Source organism: Rhagoletis pomonella, unplaced genomic scaffold, assembly GCF_013731165.1.
Source record: "Rhagoletis pomonella isolate Grant_MI unplaced genomic scaffold, Rhpom_1.0 Rhpom_scaffold_00004, whole genome shotgun sequence".
Taxonomy (NCBI): domain Eukaryota; kingdom Metazoa; phylum Arthropoda; class Insecta; order Diptera; family Tephritidae; genus Rhagoletis; species Rhagoletis pomonella.
This window is the reverse complement of record NW_023458558.1, coordinates 9,107,566-9,133,628: the sequence shown is the minus strand read 5'-3', so window position 1 is coordinate 9,133,628 and position 26,063 is coordinate 9,107,566. Positions and strand designations below refer to the sequence as shown.

General features: G+C 35.6%; 1 protein-coding gene across 3 annotated transcripts in view; it reads left to right on the top strand.

The window, feature by feature from the left end:
- Nucleotides 1–24,467, top strand: part of LOC118736955 — a 139,719-nt gene extending 115,252 nt beyond the window's left edge. For 2 of the 3 annotated variants that reach the window (XM_036467129.1, XM_036467131.1), the window contains 5 exons: nucleotides 18,405–18,603; nucleotides 18,675–18,760; nucleotides 20,320–20,575; nucleotides 20,635–22,613; nucleotides 22,771–24,467. In XM_036467129.1, the coding sequence (XP_036323022.1) occupies nucleotides 18,405–18,603; nucleotides 18,675–18,760; nucleotides 20,320–20,575; nucleotides 20,635–22,613; nucleotides 22,771–23,818 (3,568 nt within the window). In that variant the 3' untranslated portion in view covers nucleotides 23,819–24,467. The remainder of the gene's footprint in view (nucleotides 1–18,404; nucleotides 18,604–18,674; nucleotides 18,761–20,319; nucleotides 20,576–20,634; nucleotides 22,614–22,770) is intronic. The other variant, XM_036467130.1, reaches the window with a different exon arrangement.
- The last annotated feature ends 1,596 nt before the right edge of the window (nucleotides 24,468–26,063 follow it).

The following is a 26,063-nucleotide window of genomic DNA, read 5'->3' as shown; positions in this document are numbered from 1 at the left end:
ATTGAATTAAGGATTGAATATTAGACTTTGCACTACTCAGCGTACATATGCACATATACAGCTGTATAGGTATATATTCATAGTTTATGCAAATATGCATTTGTGTTTCTTACTTTGTATGAAAATGGATTTTTATAGCTAACAATCGACTCAATATCCTACACTCGGCATTCTTGTGCATGTGCAATCATGCTTTATAACGCGGATTTTGCTTGCAATTTTTTTATACTTACATTCCTTTTGACTCATCGGTAGTCCCATCCTCGACACCCAATCGTCAGTTTGTACACCTTTCATATTCAACTACATAAACATAAACACAAAGGCATAATGCCAGCGTTGGTATGAAGAATAGCGACGAGCGCTTTGATGTTGATGAGTGACATGTTGCAGCGTTCCAAAAACTACATGCACATCTACCATAAAAGCAACAGCAACAACAGCAAAAGCGATAGCATAGTAGGTGCTGTTGGCGTTGCCGACGAATAAAAGGTGAGGTCGTCACTGACACTGACAACACCGTGTTGCTTACAACTACCCATCAGGGGTTCGCTTTATTGTTGTTGTCGTTTGCGTTTTTTGTTTCTGTTTTTACATTTTTGCTGCTCAAAATTTTCTATTCCCATTCAACGGTAGTGCCGCACTTGGACCCTATGGCTCTGCCCTATGTTCGCGCCGCTATCAAATTCGATGAAGTTGTCATCCACATCTAGCGATGAAGTAATGAATTTGTCGTAGTTTTTTTTATCTATTTATTTTTATATATTTTTATTTATTTCCTTTCTGTGGTTATATGCCCGAAACGAATGCTTGCGGTTGGTCATGATTCAAATAATGTAATAGTTTTTGTTGATGTGTTTGTATGCTCGTAATTCTTAAAAAAAAAAACATACTAAACGCTCTTTTAGGGGTGTGAATGTCAGTAATGGGTTAAATGAATTTGTGGAATTAGGTACATTGAGGAGGAAAAAATGTTTATATGAATATTTAAGAGTGTAGTACATATTGGTATTAGTGTGTATAGGTGTGTGTTGTAAGAATGCCAATGTTAATTAGGGAGTGTCGAGTTAAAGATGTTGTAAATAAGTAAGTGTGTAGATATTTTGCATTTGATTTAATGACTTCATTATAGACGTGAATCATATTTGGCAATATTTGACTCATACACGACGAGAAAAGATCATATTTGGTTTTGTGTTTATCAAATTTTCATGCTTCGACTCGTTGAAATTTTTCTGTTTTTACCGCGCTGCAAGCTGCGGACTACCTGTTGATCCTGGATAGACGGAGCTCGTACTGTTAACTAGGAAATATATAGTGTCTAATATCCAAACCCGATTCCGCTCTTCCTGTGTCACGCCCAATTATTTTGGGCGTATTTCTAGACAATAAGTTTTCCTGAAAACCAGATATTGAGGAGCGAGTAAAAAGGCGTCAGTTGTCACTTCTTCTGCAAAAGCACTATGGGAAAGTGGGGTTGGGACCGTCGAAAGGTAATCATATGATTCTGTAAAACCTTATATTCAAGCCAAAAATATATTTTATGCGGTCATTGTCCCGTTGAATTCAATAGAGAGGTCTATATTTGTTAATAAGATTGCCCTTGATGGAATCAGCGGGACCTTTCAGGTCACCGTATGCGTAGCCACTTATACGTAGAAATTGCGGCGAATGCTGCCCTAGCCCTAGCCCAACCTAAGAAGCACTGGTTTCTTCCTTAACTCGTCCCATGAGCACACGAAAAGATTTAGAAACTTCGACTTCATACCTGAAGATACTGATCGATGCGTATGGAGGATGGCGCCGATTGCACATTTCTCGGCTGACCGGGCACTGTCCAATAGGAATCTTGCCGGTACGACTTCATACGTGGGTCCATTATCGAAAATGTTTGGATGATGACGATGAGATAGAATCATCTCAGCTACTCTTCTTCTCAAAACAAAAGATCAGGTTTCTGAAAAACTATTTCCTTTATACGCTAAGACAAGTAAAAAATTCCCCCATTTTTTTATTGGTCCCTGTATTGTGGTCGTGGGCGAGCTGCTGTGCTTGTCTAAGGGCTCACTGGAATCAACGGCGTCTATTCACGAGTAGGTGCGGCTGCAACCGGCACTTTGTCTTGAAGAAATTAACTTCAACCCAATCTAGGAGTCTGCAAGATGTACTAATCCTAGGTTGGGCGTGAAAAGTGCTCATAAAGACTGATTCGACGTTAGTTATCTTCAAAAACTCAATTTTCCATAATTTCATATCATTTGCATATTTTATTTACCCATCACATATTTCTACTAATACTATGTGTATATACATACATATGTATGTACATACATGTATGTTTGTAGTTAGATTATATTATACCCCCTAATAAAATACTTAGATGGCCACTTAAATGCATGTCGTTAGTAGATGCCATAAGTGCAGCAAAGAAAAGTGAAGTAAACTTACCATTGTGCGCTATGTGTGTTTGTCCAGACGGAGGTGTGTCCTGCCATATCCTTCAACGCACACACCCACGCGCTAGGACTTGCAAGCTATCTCCTTCCTCCTCTGCTTGGTGCGAAATTATAACATTGCATGCATTTAAAGTTTATGCTTTACTTACTTGATTGCATGTCTCGGGCAATTTATATGCAGACATGCCAGGATATTGTATACTCATTGGCAGCAGCAATGGCGTGCCGTAGTCGGAACAGTATCAATTTATGGCAAGCGCTACTGACCTTAGGATTTGTAGCTGATATGGGAAGCAAGTAGAGAGACGCATTGCTTTCTATTTCCCTAGTCGGAAAGCTACTCAAGTTATTTGCAACCCACTTTATCGTCATGCTAATGTCAGTCTGTCAAGTGCTGTGTTTAAAAGTTTTAATTTAATTAATGAACTTTGCTTTGAGGTCTTTACTGAGGTAAGAATGCATACATATGTATGTATGTACATGTGGAGGATAAATTTACATAAGTAGGTATGTATGTGTATATGTGAGTATGAGTATGAGTATATAGTAGTGGGGGCTAAGAAAACATTATGAGTAAGCATTTGGTTCCGTGCGAAGAGACGTTAACTGCTCCAGTTCTTTGACATCTTTGAAATGACGTTCTCACGGGAGCCCAACAAAGAGGATATAATACAATTGAAAAAGGCTTTTGTTCTGCCTTACCTGGAAATTATTGGATTTTTGAGACAATTTTGTTTGAATTAAAATTTTCGATGGAATTTTAGCGGTCGGTTTAGAAGTCGTATGGAGAAGGGAGGGAGATTAATTTTTACTAGGGATGTGCCGGATAGAGATTTTCCCGGATAACCGGATCCCGGATACTATATAAAAAGTAAGAGATATCTGATCAGATAACCGGTATACTTCTGCCCTTTATAAATTTCACAATATTGTGAGGTATATTATGTGTTTTTTTTTTTTGTTTAGCGACACACTTAGGACCAGGTGGTTATCTGCTTTTTCGAACTAAACTATCCAATACGTAATAAAGAATTCAAAATTTCTCTCCAGAAATTCAAGTTATAAAATAATCCTGTATTTTCCGTCTGCAACCCTGATATATCGCTTGTTTTTGGTAAATAGAGGATAAATGTCAAAGACAAAAGATAAAAAATAATGAACTTTATTAAAAAACTTGTCAATACCCGACGTGCTTTACTGCGCCTTACAAGTGTTTTTTTTTTTGTCTTGTTTGGTACCCGTATTGTAATATTTCATTTATTTATCTATTTAATTAAATAATATTTTTTAAACAGGTGGCAGCCCTACTCAAAAATATTTTCGGCAGTAAACTTTGCTAAACCTCTTCAGTTTGACACCCATATTGTAATATTTTGTTTATCTTTTCAATTGAATTACATTAAAATTGTCAAACATGTGGCAACCCCCACAAAAATATATTCGGCTGTAAGCTTTATTAAACCTCTTTCTTATGACAGCCACAATGCAATATTTATTTTATCTTATCAATTTATTTAAACTGCAATTTTCAAACAGGTGGCAACTCTCTAATTTTCATGCATTAGTTTTCGAGTGATGCGACCGACCGACAGAAAAAAATCTAAAAATGGTTGATTCGGCTACTATTGCTCTAATAAATTTCCCCCATAATAATTTTTCTTTAATATCTACCTACAGGCATCGGCCTGGTGGGAGCATAGTAGCAAAAAATATCCAAATTAGTTTACACTGCCAATGAAGTACCTCTGCACATCAACTTCCACAGTGAACTTAGAAAGATTGTTTAGTACACCGAGTAGCATTTATGTTGAAAATATGTGTAAACAGGTTGTTGCCCTATAACACTTCTTTTCATAATGAAAAATACAAAACTTTGTATCTTTAATTACTAATAGTTACATTTAAATATCACTGGGACAATGAACGTTTTAAAACTCTGTAAGGCAGCCATATTTGATAATCTGGCGGCTACAAGATTGACCAGGGCATCAGGAATCTAGGGCATAAAACTCAAAATGCTTCTTTTCACGGGTTTCACTTATTAGGTAACTGCACCTACAGAGTAAGCAGCTCAGTTGTTACCATCTGGAGTTAAGCCACAAAAAATAGGCGCATCTCTGTTGGGCTAGTTTGTCTGACATCGCTGAACTAGTACATACAAAGTTGAGATAGTTCATAGAGTTAAGAGAGTATATCGTACGGCGTTCAAGATAATTTGACGTATATCTACAAGTTCAGATAATGTAGCTCGGAGCCATCGAATTGCCTCCCCAGTTCAAAGAAGCACTGGTTGGAAAGAGTGATTTCATATTATTCATTTCCATTATTACTGGTTTCAATGCGGGTTCCTAAATAAACAAAGTCCTTTAGTTTCTTAAAGTTTGAGTAGACATTTTGCCTATTTGCAATTGCTGCATAACAAGGGAAAACAATTGTTATTATATTCCACACCTGACGAAAGGTTCATAACGGTACAAAATCAACACTCGAGCTATTTACACTATTTTTCCTTCTTAGCGCCTTTACTTATCTGCTAAAGAGTCATTGAATCCTGTGTTAATTCGTTTATGGTATATACCTACTCATATTTCAGAAAAATTTTGATTGAAATCCAACTCTGTATAGCTCAATTTGTCAATGCTTTTGTATTATGGTTCACAAGCCCTCCCACTTAGTTATAACAGTATTTGTTTGCATCATTGTGCACATTTCTTTTTTTCAGTTCTTTGTCCTGTATTCTTAACATATAATTTTTCCGAAGCGAACACTCATACGCAGTGTGGGCCAGACAGGAGGCAAAGGCCAGCTATACATACCGTGGCGTCTATTGTGACCAAAATATGAATGTACATTGCAATGTGTTTGAATATTAAAATCTATCTATAAAAAACCTACCAATTCTGTTTTATTTTCAAACCTTTTTGTACTGAGAATTGCATCGAGAAAAAATAATTGGTCCTTTTACATCCTTTACGTCCTTTTTACATACATATGTATGTATGTACATAAATATGTAAGGTATATTGGTGCTGGTTTTCTATAGCTTAAAAAGGATTCTTGTAAAAAATCGTGTAAATGAGTGAAGGATTATTTTGTAGCATAGCATTTAGGACAATTTTTTTTTGTTTATGGATTACTTAATTTGACCTCAAACTTGCTAATAAATACTTGCTGTTGAAGTAAATATTTGGATGCGTACATATTTTAATTACAATGTTTTATAAAAAAAAAAAAAAACTAAGCCTCGTTCCGGCATTCCAGGCAAACCATTTCAAAATTTGGGCCGCTTTCATCCGCTTATTGCCAACAAATCGATCTGACATCCATTTCACAGCGCAAAAAGCTACCTTTCAATTTCATAAAAGTTGTGATTTGTGACTTGGACGGTTTTGTGTTGCTTGGATCGCTTACCCAATTGCCACTGGCATCATGACTTGCCTGGCTTTCTGGCTGGGGCTTGCCTTATGCCATGTGGACAGTGTCAAGCAAGCCAGGCTGTGGCATGTTGCATGTTGGCAATTGAGTGATGGCATTGGCAGTTGAAGAAATACACATGTGGTAAGCGGGCAGCGAATCGGTCAGGCAGACTTGTTTTTGTGATTTGGCTTCTTTTTTTTTATACTTTTTGTCTCGGTTGCTTTCAATTTGGAATTTCGTCTTTGTATGCGCGTTTTCTTGTCGCCGGCATTCCATGTTCATTTGTATGCGCTCACATATACATATGCGATTTTTAAGTGCGATTGGTAGTAGCCTGTATCGATTCCATTGCCGCAGCATTTGCACGTTTTTTCCTTCATTTTTTATTTTTATTTTTATTTTTATTTTTATTTTTTTTATCGAAAGATGCACCAGCAACCGTTTTGCTTATTCCCGGTTCATTGCATTGTGGCGTGCCTGTGACATGGATTATGATATAGGATTCGCTGTTGTGTCAGAAAGTGAAAGCTTCCATTCGTGCTTAAGTGCAATTGTGTCTTTTGCTTCTCATTATGGCACTTTTCTCTTATTTGTATTGATAATTAAGTCCAACATTAAATCAATTAACAACGGTATTATATGAATTTTATGCAGGAATGCAATTAATTGGGTGAATGTTAAAATCAAGTTGTATAAATCCAAAAAAAATTTCCTAGGAAGTTCAATAAAGGACACGTTAAATGAACATTAAGCGCTCCTCATTTCGGCTGATGTTACTTGGACGACTACGATACGAAAATAATCAAATAAATCGATGACGACAACAGCACTTATAGCGTAACTGATAACTTGACATCGTAGTATCCACCATACACTGATTGAATACAGTCTCGCCTTCCTTAGAGCCAGGATTACTATCTTATCTTATTTCCACCTGTGAGATATGTATCTGCAAGTATTGCAAGGTTTGCCGAGAGTGTGTAATCTTCTTCTATAGTTCTGCTATTCCACAGGATGAAAGAGTTTTCCCATTAAAACGAGGTCATTGATACTACCTACCATGTTCTCTCTAATTCAGCACACGTCTTCTTGATATACCGTTGATCCGTTATCTGTGGAGCTTAAACAATTTTGCGCTTCTTTGTATGCACACTTAAAGAATGGGGCTTTATAAAGTCATCTAAAATGCAAATTTGTAGAGGGGCATCTAAATATCGTGATTTCAGCGCCATCTATGTTTTGGGTAAATTTTTTTGCAGAAGCACTTCTTATCGCAAAGTTAATACCCGTTAATCCTGGTCACACGATGACGTGTTCTCTAAATATCTCGACTCCGGTGCCATCTATCAGCACCGTTTTTCTGCAAAAGTATATTATATGCTGCAGAGCGGAATTTCAAATTCATATGACGTATGATTCCGAAGTTATGGCTAATTAAAAATAACACATTTATGGGATTCGAAGTTATATTCAATTGATTCACAACCGGTTGCGAGGCGCAGCTCAGATTCTCATCAGTTTGATGTCAGCCGTATTTCGTCAGAGAAATACAATAACCGACGATGTGATAACGATAATATGTAATATAGATCCAATGATGGTAATAATATCGATACGATAACGATAATAATATTGATGCAATAACGATAATAATATCGACTCGATGACGATAACAATATCGACACGATACCGATAATAATATCGATACGACAAGGATAATATCGATGCGATAATGATTATAATATCGATAACGATAATAATATCGATGGATGTATAGTATCTATACGATAAGGATAATAATATCGATAGGATAGAGCTAATAATATCGATACGATACCGATAATAATATCAATGCGATAACGGTTACATTATCGATAGCAATAATAATGATCATACGATAAAGTTAATAGTATCGATACGATAACGATGACAACGATAGTACGATAATAATGGATATAGATAATGGTAACAATGTCGATAGAGATGACAATATCAATCTTCGATATTTCGATCTTTCCTTTTTTCTAAGAATTAAACATGTTTTTTGCGGTCTATAACTTAAAAAATGTCTATTAGCAACCCAACTGCAAGTAATATGTTTTTTTTTTTTAGTAAGAAAAGCTATCTGTATCCCCTTCAATTCTATTCTCCTTGCAATACTCATATCTGACACTTGCGTCGTGACATAAAAACAATACGGAAGTCGCGTGCAAATTACCTGCATACATATTTAGAAAAAAAAGCGCATACATACTTATACATACTTATGTATATATACTGCATATACATTATCAACACAAAAGCACTTCTTCAAATGCCGACTGAACTTAAACTTGCAACATGCAGCTTGCAACTTGCATCTTGCCACATGCAACACACGTCACATAACGGTTTATATTTGTTTATGATACGAGTGTGGTTTTTGTTGTTGACACTTGAAGTGAAATATTCGCACTCTGCACTCAACACGCTGCTGCTGGGCATGGAATGTTAATGCGAAAAGGTTAATCCCGGCTGACTGTACCAAATGCTGCGTATGTTTGCATGTGTGTAAATGAGATTAGCTAAGCAGCTGCAATTGCAAGTCAACAACTAACAGAGGCAAACAACAATCAGCCAGACAGCCGACCGACCGGCAATGGGGCTTCTGGTTGCAGCAGACTTTGTTATTTAGTTTCATAATTCAAATATCTAAATTACGTATTTATGTACATTGACCTTTGTGCGTTAGAACAACACAGCAGGGGAAGTGGTAAAAAGCTGGTGGTGGTGAAACAACAGCCGTGTTTACCTTCTCAGATATGCTCGCACATTTCTATTGCAACAACCGACTAGAGCAGATTACAGATATAACTAATATGTAAGTGTGTACGTGTCTGTGTGTTTGCAGTTCATTTGTAATACATACGTACCTGAGTGCCACTCCTCGCTTGCCAACCGTACAGGCAACAACCTTTGTAGTTTGTTATGCTGCATCTATGACATCTACAAGTCGGTTGTGTGTAAGTTTGCCGCCGCTCGAATGCTGGATGTGTTTCAAATGGTGTTAGCTTCATTCTGCTTTCATTCACTCTTTTCCTTTTACCATTCATGTGAAGTGTTTGTTGCACTCTTTCTTATTGTTTTTGTTGATCTATTTTGCCCCAAAAGCTCACGTGTATACTTATTTGTTTGTGCATATGTATATCTATTGTTGATTTGTTGTTGTGCAAGTTGTATCTTCACTTAGATGTGCTCTGATTTCAATTGTGGCATTTGCATTTTGTTATCTTTTAATTTCTTTTTGGCGTTCACTCACTGATGCCTGGTTATTATTGTTTTCTGGTTGCTGCTGATCGCGGTTATTGTTGGCGTTTGCTGCCAATGGACCTGATCTACATACATACATACATATGGTATGTGTATGTGGTCAATATCACATTTCCAATTCCATTTACACAATATTCCCCTTTGTTTTTTTTTCTTTCAGGCACTATTCTGTGCATTACTATTCTTAGAAAAGTTAATTAAAATTCAACGCCACTTTCTTCATCGCAATGAGTGCGGGCACAAAAGAGCTGGGGGTTTACAGTTAAAAGTTCATGGAGTTAATAGAATTCTTAGAATTCCTTCAATGGCAACGCTATTTGCATAAAGTATTTATATATGTTTATATAATATCTATAAAATCAATAATATTTGGATTTTTTTTTTTTTTTTAAATAATGACATCTGCATAAACGTGAAGATGGCACAATTTTTTAAAAATCATTTCTTGCTATGGCCTCTTTAAGTTGCGTTAAAGCGTTTCATTTTATTTTAAGTGCTTTCGACCGACCACTTACACTGGCGTGCGATTTGTTTACAATACAGTAAGCACACTGAGCCAGTAGCGATTGAGAAAAGAATTAGATCAACTATTGTTTACCTTATAACTGATTCATTATTATAAATTCATATTCATTTATCTGTGAATATATGTATAACTAATAACTTATACCGTATATTCATACATTGGGCGATCAAAGGTAGAAAAGGTTCGAATTTTTCGCACAAGCATAATGAGAGGAAAATTTTTTATTTTGTTTTTATATTAAAAAATATAGATTAATCGAGTACCTTCGAAGAAGCATTGAAAAAATTTTTTTTTTCAATATTAAGAGATTCACAAGTCGCCAAAAATCTCATAATGTGGTAAATTTCTAAAGTTCAGCGTGGCAACTGTTACTCAGGTATTTTTATTTTTTTTTTTTGAGAAAAGGTCCTTTATTTATTTGTCGCAAGAAGCAATTTGTTGTTAATTTTCGACATACGCTGACGGAGCAAAATTCGCGAAAATTCAGCAAATTTTCATGCAAATTTTCAAATTTTTAATCAAAGAATTTTTTTGAGTATGTAGATTTGTAGTCGAATCAATTTTATTATATTAAAATACAAGTTTTAAGTAGCTAGGAATTACCGTTGATTTTTCACAATTTTTTCACGCAGTCTATTCCATTCGAAAAATTTTTAGGAATTATATTTTTATGTTTTTTTTTTTGTAGAATGAACCAAGTTTTTATACAAAATTGGCGGAAAAATACTAGAATAAAAATTGTTGCATATATTGTGAAAAATTTGCTGTGCCAATATTTTGTTCCGACAGTGTAGTATTTTACTTTAATTTTATTATTTACTAGCAAATACCCGACGTGCTTCACTGCGCCTTAAAAGTATTTTTGTGTTGTTTGATACCCATATTGTAATATTTCGTTTATTTACCAATTTAATTCAATAAAATTTTTGAAACAGGTGGCAACCTTCCTTAAAAAAAAAATATTTTCGACAGGAAAAATTCACAAACCTCTTCAGTTTGATACCCATATTGCAATATTCAATTTACATTCAATTAAATTAAATAACAATTTTAAAACAGGTGGCGACCTTGCACAAAAATATTTTCGGCTCTAAGCCTTCTTAGACCTCTCTTTTCTTTTCTTTAAAAATGAATTCTAAATTCTGAGGAAAAAGTTTGCAATTCGAATGAAAATTTGTCGATTATTTTTGGGTTTGTATGCATTTTCCTAAGTTCCGAAAATACATAAATAAATAAAAATAAGTGACGAACCATATCATTTTGTATTTAGTTGCAAATGGTATGTCCGATACTGCAAATACATATGTATGTATTTACGACATGTGAATTCCCCTAGTGTACTTTTGAAGTCAAAGTCTAAAATCGATTTATATCTTATCTCCGTATTCAAGAATGAAAGTGTTTGAATTTTTTATTGAACAAATGAATTAAGACAGGGGGGCCTATAGGCCGGCCTACTTCTGCTTCAGTTTCAGTAAGGATAACAAAGCAGTCAGCCAGTTATTATTTATTCAAACTGAAATTCCATTAAAAAATGTCGTTTGTAGTACAAAAGAATGTACTTAAGTCAATATGCGTTGTGGTGTATTGTTTTGCCCGCCTGTCTGGCGATAAAACTGTGCTGTGGTGCACACCACCAATTTGTCAGTCTTTTTACAGTCAGTCTATTCGTTACCATTGATTTATGCTGCAGATTGATATCAGCAATGCGACAGACACGTGGTAAATAAGTCAACAACATTGCGAATCAAATACGAATATGCATGTAAATCTGTAAACTGTTGCGCATGTGTATGTGCAATGCACAGTAGTGCTAACAAATATTCGGGCAGGCTTTAAGTCTGCTGGGTATTTATGTATAAAAAAACCCCTAACAAATTCAGAAAATAAAGTCGAGATTTTTAATAATATGAGGTCGCATATCGATATTTTGGTTCATTTTTTTAATGATTTCAACACCACATAATCACAAAAATTATACAATTTAAATTTTAATGGGATAGTTCACAACAAACTGAAAAAATAGGCAAAGTACGTGGTTAGAATTTAGTTGTAGATTCCTTGGCTCGCACAGCGCCTTACGTTGACGAAACAAAATTCTCGCGGTATTGGGTCAGCAATTTAACTCGTTCTTTTGCTATCTCGTTATTGACCGCTTTTCTATGTAAAGCTGCTTGCACCTTGTAGGCCTTCGAACGATTTCTTTCTTAATTGCCAATTTACTTCCCGAAATGCTTGGGCTCTTTCTTTAGCGCGGCCACAAATTTCTTTGCCTTTTTGTTGTGAAGTTTAAGGCGAATCTTACTAGGATTCCAAAAATTTAATTTGAATATTTTACTAGAACAATATAGGAACAATTATGACGGATGATTTTTTTTCGGACGGCTGATATCGGATGACGGATAATATCCGAACCGCAGAGTTCACAAATACTCTGTCTAAACTTCCAGGACAGCCTAAGCAACCACTTTTCTTAAGTGACAAATATCATTGAATTATTAATTATAACCTTAAGAGATTAGTCGTCCAGTAATTAGTCTCCCATTGGTCACGTAAAGGATTAAATAAAATTAATTAATACGCGTTGAGACTAATCCGAGTCAAACAAATTTGTGAGTCACTGTGCGAATAAATGTATATAGTAAGCAATTTATACACATTCATACATACATACATACTTTTTTTACATACAGTAGTCGCCAGATAAAAGTTACACATACAATTTTTCGGAGCAATAAGCAAAAATACTAAAATGCTAAAAATTTAATACAAAACTCGAAGGGCAACAGAATTATACGGTCATTTCTATAAAAATTATTTAAGAATTATTGAAAAACCTCATCACTAAGGATATTTGTACACCATGGCGTATGAGTAACGCACTTTTTGTATTCATATTAAAATACAAACAAAACAAACAACAAAGTCGAACAAAAGTATTGAAAATGGTAAAAAATATGAAGGGCACTTAAAATTTTAATCAATATCGCTATAATCCTTTATAACGCTAAAAACCTTGCGGGAATAGAGTTTAGCACGGCTATTTTATTTTTCCACGCGTTTAAGATTGCTTCTTTCAATTCCGTCTCATTCCTGGAGAATTTCTTATCCCTATGTTTGTTGAGGATAGTCCAGCGGTTCTCTATCAGATTCATGCATGGGCTATTTCTGGGCCACTTCAGGGTTGTTATATCTTTTCGATTCAAATATTTTTTACCTGTTTTGACTAGACAGGAGAAAAGGGCTTCAATATATATATATTTTTTTTTTTATTGTTATATAACACTAAACATGTCCTTTGAAATATTTTTTTTCCATGCCAGGCCGCATTGCATTTTCACTAAATACTACGTTTTCTGAGCAGCAAACAAAGCACATCGGTTACGCGTCCGCGCCAGCCGAGTGGGTCAGAACTATGTTCTACAACTCAGTAGCACCCAGATTCGATCCCTACTCTGATAAATTCTTAAAAATCATTTTTATTATTTTTTATTATTTTTTAACCATACATACATATATTTTAGGTTATTATTTTTATTTTTTTATATTTTATTCTTTTACCTTATGATATCTTATTTTATTATGTTAATGTGTAGTTTTTTTCGCAATTATTATTTCACGTTAATTAAATTTTTTAAAGTGTAATTTTATTTAAAACGCAATAATTTGAAGGAGCTAAAAAAATTATGAACAAAAAAATCTGGCCATGGGACTCGAAGCCACGAGCAGAAACGTGCATGGATTTTACTGCGCTTTCGAAAAGGTAATATTGTCTATGGACGATAAGAAACAGTGTTCATGGATGTCATTTTCGCTAACCACGTCACCGTAAATTTGGCATGATTTTTAACATTTCTGACAATTGACATTAATTATATTGACATTGATATTGTACGTCACCATATGCTAGAGCGGGCTCTAATTAGTCTTTTACGATACCAATGTAGCCAGTAGAGTCCGTAAGTTTTTAATAATATTAACCTTCTTCTGACCACTACTGTATGTAGAAACAAATTCATGTGTTAATCAGCAATAATGTACATTAGGCTGCATCGCCAAAAGAAATTTTCAGTTTTTCCGCCCCTAGAAATGTATTTTTTTATGAATAAAAAAAGTTTCTTAATGAACTTTTTGAAAAAGTCCCCTCAGATGACGAAACAGATTAAGCTTAAAAAATATGCATAAGAATATTTAAAAATCTTTTCAACGGAATCGTAATAGTGAAATTTTTGATGGTGTCTTTTTTTTACTTTTTTCAAATATTGATTTACGAAAAATTTGAATTACTAGGCCATAACTATTCTGATTTAGACTTATGGGATCTCAGTAGAAAGGTATTTTCCCACTATTTTTATTTCTGTCTCTTTTTTTTTTTCAAATACCAACACATTTCAATTCAACTTTGAATGACGTTCGTTTATGCGGCCCTTGTCTTTCATCCTTTAAATGAGTTTTAGCAAAGAAATAAAAAGTTTGAGAAAATACCTTTCCCATGATACCTGAAAAGTCTAAATCGGAAGAGTTTAGGTGAAGTTATTCAAGTTTTGCTTATACCAACCAATCTTCGAAAAAGGTTAAAAAAAACAGCATCAAAAATCTCATTATTACGATTCCATTAATTTTTTTTTTTAATTTTTTTTTTAATTTTTTTTTTTTAAATAATTTTATGCATTTTTTTTAAGTTTAAACCGTTTTGTCATTTGAGGTGATTTTTTTCAAAAAAAATCTTTAGAAACTATTTTTATTCAAAAAAACTTTCTTTTGGAGGTATTTTCCAATCGGTCCAGCTCACGTAAATCTTAATATTTTTCCGAAATATTTTGGCAGAAGTCTTAAAATATAATAGATTTTATAATTCCAATGGGAACACAGTACAGATTTTTTATTTTTTTTTTTGTGTGGGGAGTGATGCAGTCTAATGTATGTACATATGTACATAAGTATATCGGAATGTTTATTGATAAATATGTACTTATGTATATATTTCCCTGCCTATCTATGTACATATATCTGCTGTGTACGACGACTATCAATATCGGTGGTGGTCGCTGATATTTGCTATTTTTTTAACTTGACAATTTTGACAGTTTTTGGCGAATTTCCGCTTTGCTACATACATACATTCATACAAACAACTGTCAATTAAAAGGTTGAGTACTTTAAATAATTTAAATTTGCGCATGACATACATGTGACAGAGGCTGGTGGCTGTATGTGCCGGCCGGGTAGGGTGAAAAACACTAAAGTGGGCAATTGAGTAAGCGGAATAGTGTCTTCGCATTAATATTTAAAACGTATGTATATTCATATGTACGCATATGTTCATATGTATGTATGTAAGAATGTATACATATCTACATATAAAGCGTCTTTGTGCTTACAACTCACGTACAGGTTGATGAGGAGCGCACATTAAATTTAAATCAAGACTTAATTGCTTTTGTGGTTAAGTGCGTGAGTGAGCAATCGAGCGAGTTTGTTTTGTTTGTGCCGGTAGTAGCGTCAAAGGTTAAGGACGCTCACATGTCAACATTTTCTTAACTGATCACATAAACATGAGTTGACTTTGACTTGTAAACTTATACCAACGAACTTTGAGCTTGACGAAAGCGAATGTTAAAAAAATGTATTTTGTTTTGACGTAATGGAAATTTTTTAATTCGCGTAGGTTCTACGCAAAAATAAATGATTTTGGCTTTATATTTTTTAGGAGCCATTAAACAAATTCCAAAAATTCCTTTCCTCTACTTTTCTTCTACTATTTGGTGAAAGTTAAGTGTGGAGAGGCACACAGCCAACAACAGGGCAATAATTTTCTGCGCATAATAAAATGCAAAGTGTTGACCGATTATGTTAAGATTGCATAGCCAACCTGCTGGTTAACTCAGCCTACATAGTTTGTGGATAGTAATAAAATTTATTGCAAGTCATTAAGCCGAAAAATTTTACTACACTTGAGCAAGTGCGTTTAGAGCATTTGAAAAATGCAATCAGTGAATGTTTTTTAATGCGCATAAATATTGTGAAAACTCTTTTGTTTGTGAGTGTCTGCATGCTGGTGTGTGTGTGTGTGGTGTTCCAAAATAAACTAAGAGTCAATAAAAAAAAAATACTCGTAATTAAGAAAAAGGTAAAATATCAATGAAAAATCTCTTGCGCGCGCACACGCAATTTTGTGCATTGATGCTCGTAAAAGCAACAATAAAGCCGCTTAAGTACTACATTTTCCCCACTTAAATATGTATGCATTTAAAGAAGAAATATTTCCTTTTTTTCAAAAAAATTTCCAACGCTAAGCAATGAAGGTTCATTGCCCAATTTGACCGATACTGTTGTTACACCTCTGAGATATATGTATGTATGTAGGCTTATGTACATACTTTGTTATTAATTGCCTTCATTTCGCATCTTTATTTTCGTCTTGAAACGCCTCTTGATTGCACAATTAATTTGCCAAGCATTTATTTTGCCATAATCTAGATGATTATCAATTGTTTTATTTTAAGGCATTCAATGCGCGTATACAGAATTTATAAGGATCGTAAAAATTCACGAGTTCACGAGATTGAAATATTGAGTCAGTCGAGTAGTTACGTTGACCTCCAGAATAGAAGCGCTTGAGTTCGGAATTAATTCAGATATTCAATAAAGTTAATGTTTAATTGTAATGTTTAATTGTTGTTATCTGTTGCAAGAAAATGACATATTCAAAAGTGTGTTAATTGAAAATTTTTATTGATATGTATTATGCGCTAAACAATTGCTAGCAAAAGCCGAAGCAAATTTTTTCTTTTTTTTTTTGGAAAAAATCTAAAGTAGATAAGCCTTAACTATGACTATGTACAGGAACAAGGAGATTACAACTCGAAGGGGGTTATTGCTCATATTGAGTACCAGCAAACGAAAGTAAAAAAAGCAAAAGGCAGAGTAGATCGTCCCATGTTAAAATTCTTGGAACTTACCTGAACTCTTAACTGTAGTCAAGGTTTTGGCGGAAGTAGGCTATAAAGTTTTCCATGCCTATATGATTAACATAAGCTTAGAAATAGTTATTTTCATTCTCTGACAAACGGAGAATTTGAGGTTGATAAACTTGTAAACTTCCTAAATAAAAAAGCCATAAATCACCAAATTAATTCAATCATTTTGTCTGATACCAAGGGCAAAAAATACGAATCTGTTCGGTACGACGTGGATGGTATGTATTATGAAATTTATCGTTATAAAATTATAGAGGTTTCTACTGCGGCCCAAGGATCTCTTCGCAAAACTTTTGTTAAACCTAAGGCCATTAAAAAGTTGAAAAGCTCTTACTGTGGCCATATTAGACTGACATTGGCGCCCCAATTACTCTTCGAGGAACGACTGGACCAAAACTTATGGGGTATCACTGGAAAGATATTTTCTCCAACATTTTATTTCTTGAATGAGCGTCATTCCAAGTTGAATTAAGATGTGTCGGTATTTGAAAAGAAATTTTGGTACGCGAATTATAATTTTTTTTTTGCAAACAAGTAAATAGAGTGGGCAAATACCTTTACATTGATACATCATAAGTTAAAATCGAAATTATTTTGGCCCAGTTATTCACACATTTCTAAAACCAATCTTTGAAAAAAGTTAAAAAAGGGCATAAAAAATTTCAAAATTACGATTCCGTTGGAAAAAAATTTAAATATTTTTGCCGTTACAGATTTAACCTCCATCATCTGCGGGGAGTTTTTTCAAACAGTTCTTTAAGAAATTATTTTATTCATAAAAAAACTCCATGTTTGGAGGTATGTTGTAATCGGTCCAGCTCAAGTAAATTTTGATATTTTTCCGAAATAGTTTCGTGGATGTCTTCAAATATTTATATTAAGTTTTGTAATCCCGGCGGAAAAACCGAACCTACTTTTTTTTTGGTGATGCAGTCTAATGTACATATCTACATATATTTGCTTTTCAAAACATTTTTACCTCCAAAATCCGGTTCTACGATCAGAATTTCTCCCACAACTTTCAACGTTCAAAATATCACCAAAGAATAAATATTCAGTGACATGAAGCATATCAACCGCATCGAATTGCATTCAATTTCGCAAAGCCGCAAACAAACTTTTGAAGTAAAAAACTTTAACCCTTAAAACGAGTGTTCTTTCGATTTTTTTGCTTGCCGCGATTTTGGGTCGCAGTAATGAGCTGGTGTACATGGATTGTCACGTACATTTTTATTCTTGGCTTATCTTATCACAACACCATATTTCATTAACTAATCAGTTCATCGGCAATTAAAAACTTATCGTACAAAAAAAAAAGAAAAACGTTCTGGTTAATATTGCCAGTTTCATTGACGCCATTTCTGATAGCACGCTCTCTTTATAAGTTTTTGTTTAATCATTATTAATTTTATAATGCTAATCTAGCAATAAACCGTTAAATCAATTTCAAAATTGTGTATTTAATTAATATATGGTATAATCGTGGTAGACGACTTATGAAAAAAGGTGTCGCCGTAAAAAAAAAAAAAAAAAAAAAAATTTGGTTTAGTGGTAAAAACTTGTAGCATAATGAATAATAATTGGTTACATCTAATTTATTTAACAATAAAAACAAATACATAGTTTACAACTTAGAGTTTTTCAAAAAAGAAACTTGTAATTGTCTCTTATATATACTGAAACTAATTTTTTTTAATTTTAATTTTTTTTTTTCAGTTTCATGGGTGTCTGTGTGCAAGAGGGCCAATTGCATGCCCTCACTGAATACATCGAAGGTGGTTCGCTGGAGCAGCTGCTGGCCAACCAAGAAGCTGTGCTAACAGCTGCTATGAAATTAAGACTGGCGCTGGGCATTGCAAATGGCATGGCGTATGTGCATGATGCGGGCATTTTCCATCGCGATTTGACAAGCAAAGTGCGTAAAAACAAAAATTATGGAAAATATGAACTAAATATAATTTCGAAGTAATTTGCATTATTTTGCAGAATGTGTTAATTCGCAATTTGTCTGATGGCCAATTTGATGCAGTGGTGGGCGATTTCGGTTTGGCGGCAAAAATACCAGATAAGCAGTAAGTTGGTAAACTAATAACATAATGCATAAATCCTTTTTGAATTTAAATCCTCTACTTATTAAGAAATCTATTTGATTTGTGATTTGATTCGTCAACCGAAAAGTAATAATTATTTGTGATTTTATTCGTTTGATAAATTAACAAGTAATTTTTAAGCAAAAAAAAAACGAAACCGACTTCAATTCTCATATAAAAATTTTGGAGTATCGTTAATTTCATCATGATTCAGTGATCGGATCGAAACCAAATTAGCATGGGACCACCTCGTATACACTACCTTTCCGATAGAGTTATCAAAATCGGTTGACGTGGTCCAAAGTTATGCGGTAACTTACATAAAAAAAAATAATAATAAATATTCTGAGCAATTGATAACCTTCTCCTTTTTTGAAGTATGTTAAAAATAAAGGTTATTCGACAACCTAAAAAAAAAAATTGTATTTGTGATTTAATCCGTTCGGCAAATAAAAAATTAAAATTCATAAATTAAATAAGCAATAAATCTTATTTGTGGTTTGTTTATCGAGCGGATCATTTGGATTCGCCAATTTGGCCAACGAATCAAATTAAAAATAAAATTTCATTTTTATTTGTCCGGTTGGTTAATCAAATCAAAAATAAAATTTAGTTTTAATTTGGTGGACGAATCAAATCACAAATATTTTACTTCTTATTTGTCAGACGAAACAAACCAAAAATTTCAAACTAAAATTTCATTACGAATAATCTAATTTTAAAAATAATATTCAGTTTTAATTTGGGCGACGAATCAAATAACATAAAATTTATTTTTTTTGTTGGTCTGGCGAAACAAATTAAAATTCAAACTTATTTTTCTTTTTTATTTGGTTGACACATCCAATCACAGGTTAATTTTTTTTTTGTTGTTCAACAAGTCAAATTACAACATAAAATGTATTCCTGATTTGGTTCGTCGAATTTATGTTATATATATCTGTGTTCGTATGGAATAGTAGCTTATGTCGAAAGGCTGGCTTTAGTATAATGCGGCATTCGCAGCATACGATTGAGAATGACTCACTGGCGCCGAGCCGTTGAAGAACTTTTGGCAATAAACGTGCACGAAATACGTGCCGATACTGGCAAGTCAATATTCTTATTATTATTTATTATTAATAAAAGTAATGCCGCATTACACTAAAACCAACTTCCCGACATAAGCTACTATTCCATACGAACACAGAAATTATTTAGGATTTTCAGTATGCACATTAAACTGTACCGAAAAACTAGTTCTCCGTACACTCCTGAGTCAAAATGTACCACCCATAAAAAATTATTGAAGTTTTGCTAAGGAGGTATTTTGATTATTCCAGTTGAACTATTAAAAAAAAATGATTGCCAGAGAAAATGTGACGCTGGGGATGCAACCGAAGCATTTTTCCCTTCATTTAATTTATTTATTTATTTTTTTTTTTAAATTTTTTTTCTCTCTTTAAATTTATCTACAATCGAGAGAAATTTTCTCTTCTGCATTGTGTCGCATGCAAGATATTTTTTTAAGTAATAAATTAATTTATTTCTTCTATTTGTAGTGGCAAAACGCGCCTGGACACAGTCGGCTCACCGTATTGGGTAAGCCCTGAGTGTCTCAAGGGTCAGTGGTATGATCAGACGAGCGATGTCTTCTCCTTTGGCATTATACAATGCGAGATAATAGCGCGCATAGTCGCCGATCCGGATGTGATGCCGCGCACCGACGCCTTCGGCCTGGACTATTTAGCCTTCGCCGAGATATGCCCCGTGGATACACCGGCTGTATTTCTAAGACTGGCCTTCTACTGTTGTCTCGTAAATAGATTTACTAAAATATTGTGTAGAGAGCACTCGAACTTTAATTTTCATTTCAGTATGAAGCCAAGAGCCGCCCGACTTTCCATGAAACCATTAAAAAGTTGAAGCAAATTATACAAGAGCATGAAAATGGTTGCAATGGAGATTGCAGCACATCGAGTCCCCTGAATTCACTTGAGTTGAATGGCTCACTTAGTGGCGGCAGCTTAACATCGATGGAAAGAGAAAACCTAAATCAATCGGCGAGTCACAAAAACGGATGCATGCGACAATGCTACTCCAGTAATCCACTTCGAAATTCAGCAAGCTGCAGTTGTCGTAAGAGCAGTGTGCCGGTTGTCCAAACCGCGCCCGCAGGCTCCCGCTCGCCACAACATTACAATGAATTAGATGAGAATGGCTTTCGTTTCCCCAATGGCAAAAATGGTGGCACTGACTGCAGTACAACGCCCTATCAAACACCCAATGGTTCGTCGGCGGACTACAACGAATTCGAAGATCACGTACTGGAGACGCGCGTACGTCGTGTCACCAAGAAGCTAGAAGCTGATCTGCAGTTGCAGCAGCATCGTCGCTCTTTTAGTGAAAACATCATTCACTTCCCCCTGCACACTACGCCTAGCGACAAGGCGCGTTGCCACCAAATGCAGCGACAGCGCTCGTCCACACACTCTCCAACGCCACCAGCTCAGTCGCGCATAAACGGTGGTAGTGAGCACGCATCAGCATTGGAAGCCAGCGTTGCTACGGTCGCAGACGATGCCACACAAGCAACCGTAGCCGCAAAAACGCTACCGACGCCGCAAACGGCCGCACTAACGTTACGCAAAGTCGCGGAGACAATGTGCTTGAAGGACCCGCACTACAAGCCCATACGTTCCGATCACAATGGCGTCAAGAGCAACCCATTCACAACGCTGGCACAGCTGCGTGGCGTCAAAAAGATACTAGGTGCCAATCCAAAAACCTATGCCGCCGGTGTGGGGGATTTGTTTAGTTCATGTTTTGAGATGTCAGCGCCGTTCTTCAAAGAGCTGGCGGCTGAGTTGGCCAAAAGCACAAACAAAACGGCGACAACAAGTGAGGTTGGTTGCGCGGTCGCAGCCCGTATGGGTGGTGGTGGCGTTGGTGCTGGCGGTGGTCGTGGACTGCCGTCCGCACCTAACGAACCAAAGAGCTTGCCCTCATCGCCGCAATTGACGCGCAAATTCAGCGTCGCTGAGTTGAAATCGCAAGGTAAAAACGCGACAGTGGTCACAGCTACCGCAGACTCCCCAGTTGTCGAGGACGACGATGATTGCGACGATTGTGCGTCCGATGCTGAGCCCGATGGCGATGGCGGTGGTAATTGCGCGGATGCCGAATCAAGCAGTGATGACTCCGCCGAGCCACGTGCTATGCATCTTTCAACGCCAGCTGCGCGCAAGTATCGCGCCAATTCGCTTTTTACGCATCCTCTATTTTTGAGTAGTAGTGGAAACGGGAACACCACTGGAAATGCTAATTTGGACAAGGCTCCGGTCAGCGCAGTGACAGGAACAGGGTCGGCATCAACGGCAACCATGAGTACAGCAGCGACGGTTGTAGGCGCTGATGGTGCGGGAAACGCAGTATATTCGACTTCTGAGGATGGCTGTGATGAGCGCAATTCACCGAAAATGAAAATGCCTGCAAATATTGCAGCATCTATGATTGCGTCACCAACGCCATTGGCCGCGCCACCAGTTGCTTCATCCGTAGCCACACCGGCATCCGTTTCATCCTGTACCGACTTTGAGTTGCACGAAATAAAACCAAGTGATTTGCTGCCGATTAAAGGCACTCTTACACGGCGAGATTCCATCGAAAGTGGATTTTATTCGTGTTTCAACGAAGAATCCGATCCAGCAATCACCAACTCGACCACTTATCGACAGCTAAACTGCGCTGGAGCAGGCGGAAGTGGCGCGCTGCCTTTCGCATGTGGCAGCAACTGCTGCATCGAACAGCTGAAAGCGCAACTGATGCTGGAGGCGGGGTCAAACAACGAAATCAAGTGAGTGGAAGCATATACATATATATTATTTTTGCTTTAATGTTCAAATCAGTTTGCAAAAATACAGAAGTTTAGCTAGAAAGGGCATTCATTCAAAGCTAAGTATGTAGCATCAGAACTCGCGCAAAAGTAATTTCTCTTATGTTCTTTTACGTAGCGACAAATTGGCCAGTCTGTGTCGTTGTTGTTACTACGCCTGCACGGGCTCGACGGCCGGTCTACAAGCACAGCAAGGTAATGGCGGCCAACTCTTGACAGACTCATCATCAAACTCCTCCTCGGTGCTGCTATTCGACCCAGAAATAAACACGGTAAATACCTCTTCCTCGGGCGCATCTCTCTCGCACGAAGCGGCTGCTTTACGTTCCCTCGACGACCTAGAACTGCCGGATACCGGTCGCCCGCATCATCGCCGCTACACCTGTCATCATCATCATCTTTTAGGCGCATCAAATTTACACGATCCTAATGTCACAGCTACGGCCGCTTCAACCACCTCAATCGACATGGGTCTTATGAATCGCTTAGCGCTGGATGCGGGCATACATTCGGTTTTACAACGCAACAATTTCGCTGTCAATCAATTGCTCTACTGCAAGAATCGCACCTCATCCATTTACACCGACAGTTCGGATGACATCAGCAGCTTGGCCGGTTCCGATTCGTTGCTATGGGACGATCGTTCCTTCACTGCTATACCCAGCAAGCGTTCAGAACAAATCGCCACAATTGTTGAGTATTTCGAACGGAAACGACAAGTACCTGACATGGTGCCACCCAGCCGTGGTGCCTTTCTACGCAGCGGCAGTGGTACTACTAGTGCAGGCAGCACACACACAAGCACATCGAACAGTTCCGCATCCACGGCAGCGGCTGCCGCAATGGCCGCTACCACATACGGGCTTAGCAATTTAGGAGCGTACGATATGAGGCGCTACACGACAGACTTCAAGCGACATGCGACTATGAATTCCGATTATGAAGCGTTCTGTTTCGATTTGGATAAGAAACCGACACAGCAGCGCTTGACCGTATGTGAGGGTGCCGTTAAGTCGAAGCTGCAAATATTTGACAAACTGAAGCAACAGCAGCAGCAACGTACACAACAGTTGCAAACGACAATGACAGGGACAAGAACAACGCCAGCGTCAGCGCAAACGCAGACAAGCGGCGGAGGTGCATCGAGTGCAGCATCGTCAAAGTGAAGAAAGTAGGACAGTAGGACAGGGCCAAATAGGCTGTATTACACTAAGCATTGACTTTGAGAGCAGCAGTAATTGTTATTTATTTCTTTTCATCAATTTCATTACATATAATTTTTTGTTCCAAGGTTTCGCATCTGTTATCGCTATCTGCACTAATTTAAAGGCGTGAATCGTGGAATTTTCAAAATAGAAAGTTGCAGCTGCGCAAAGAGCATACAAATTTAAAATCAAAAACAAAATGTATGCTTTTGAGCAAAGTAAAACAATAAATTTTTAAAATTGTCTGCATCCTCAAGCAGCTGCAACATTCTAAATCCAGTAAAGTAATCGAAAGAAAATAGAGAAGCAATTACATACCTCTCTGGCCGCAATCCGTCACAACTCTATCGCTTTTTAATATACATACATATGTAACAGTTCCATTTCATATCATCATGTCGCATCGAAGACTATTTCCTTTGTTTGTTGTCAGCATCTGTTTTGTTATGTAATAAAATTTTTTTGTTAGTTTGTAACAATGCGTCAAAAGCGCAAGTAAAAAGGTGAAAAAATCATTTACCAATTAAGTTCACACGATATATATATATACAACAAATAAATATGTATCAGTAATTTAAATTGAATAACTATATCTTCCTGTTCACAATACATATACTTATATATATATACTCAAATCATATATATCGCATTATAAATAATATACAATGAAATATCGAAAATAAAGTTTTGTACCCGTTAAGTGAAAAAACCACACAAATCGAAAATTTACTAATCATTGATTGTGTATTAAAACAAACAAAGAAAAACAAGAAAAAGTAAACAAAAAAAATACAACTTAAAGCCAAAATATTCTACTAACTTCTTAAGAAATATAAAGAGCGGAGATTATGATTAAAATACATACATATAAATATGTAAAGGAAGAAGTGCAGCAAAAAGTTGTTAAACAGTTATCTTTTAACGAAAAAAAACGCAGTAAGCAATTGTTTAAGGAATGCAGTATTAACATATAAGAAAATATAAATGTATATGTATGTATGCATACATGCATATGTATGTATATATAAAATAAAAAGAGTGCGCATTCTGATAACGACAATTTTAAGACAAACATACATGGAAATAAGTTTAGTAACTATTTTATTTATTGTTTAACACTAATGTGCGCTAAAGACGCAGATTGCTATAAACTCTGTTTCTGTGTTTTGGTTATGTGTTTCAGCCGAACAACGGGAGGAGTGTTTATAAAAGTAGACTGATGCAAAAAACTGCAGAATATTGCGTTGCATACCGATGGCTGCTTCCAGTAACTGAAATTGAAATTATAAAATGTATTTTTACGTGCTTGCAGCAATTAAACTTTTAGCTGCCCTCTACAGGCCAGTCGACTTAGCGTAAAAATTTGTAAAAAAAAAAACTATGTTTATGGCGCTTTGATCGAACCTTCCAAACCCACAACAAAAAAAAAAAAAAAAAACTAAAACTGAAAACGTTGTTCATGTTTCCTAGTCCTTTACACTATTTAATATATTTTCGCATTTCTTGTTTATATTTCAAACTGCTTAGTCATTGTGAATTAAAATTATGCGCAGCTTGTGAAAACATTTAGAACTTGATTGCAGTCAGCTGCAATTACATAACTGACATTTTGGCATTTGAGTAGTGAATTCTTTTTTTTTTATTGAAAATATGTAATGAAATTAAGGCGAAAAACGAAAATGTAAATTTTGTATACTCCTATGGCAAAGCTATAAAATTAAACTATAGTTATATACAGTACCGGTAAAAAAAAATAGCACCCCAACATCTTGACCAGTTTTTATTATTTTTCATTTATTTGTTTAGTGTTAATTAGTATACCGTTGTATAATAAAAACCATATAAATCCAAATTCCAAACATTGTACAACAATTAAAAAAAAAAAAATACCAAAATTTCAAACTTGTTTATCAAAATCAACGGAATTTTTTTACTAACTTCAAGCTTGCTCTTTATTATACCAAAATTCAATGCATAACAAAAATTCTGATTAAAAAGTTTGAAATTTTGGTGAACATATTTTGGGTTTTTATAACTTGTGTCTAAGGTTTGAAATGTGTTTTTATATGGTGTATGTTATATAATGAGCCAGACTTTTATAAAAAATTAACAAGCATTAAATAAACAAAAAAAGAATTGTCAAAACTAGTCAAAATGCTAAGGTGTTTTTTGTTTTTTTTTTACCGCAGATGTATATACATACATA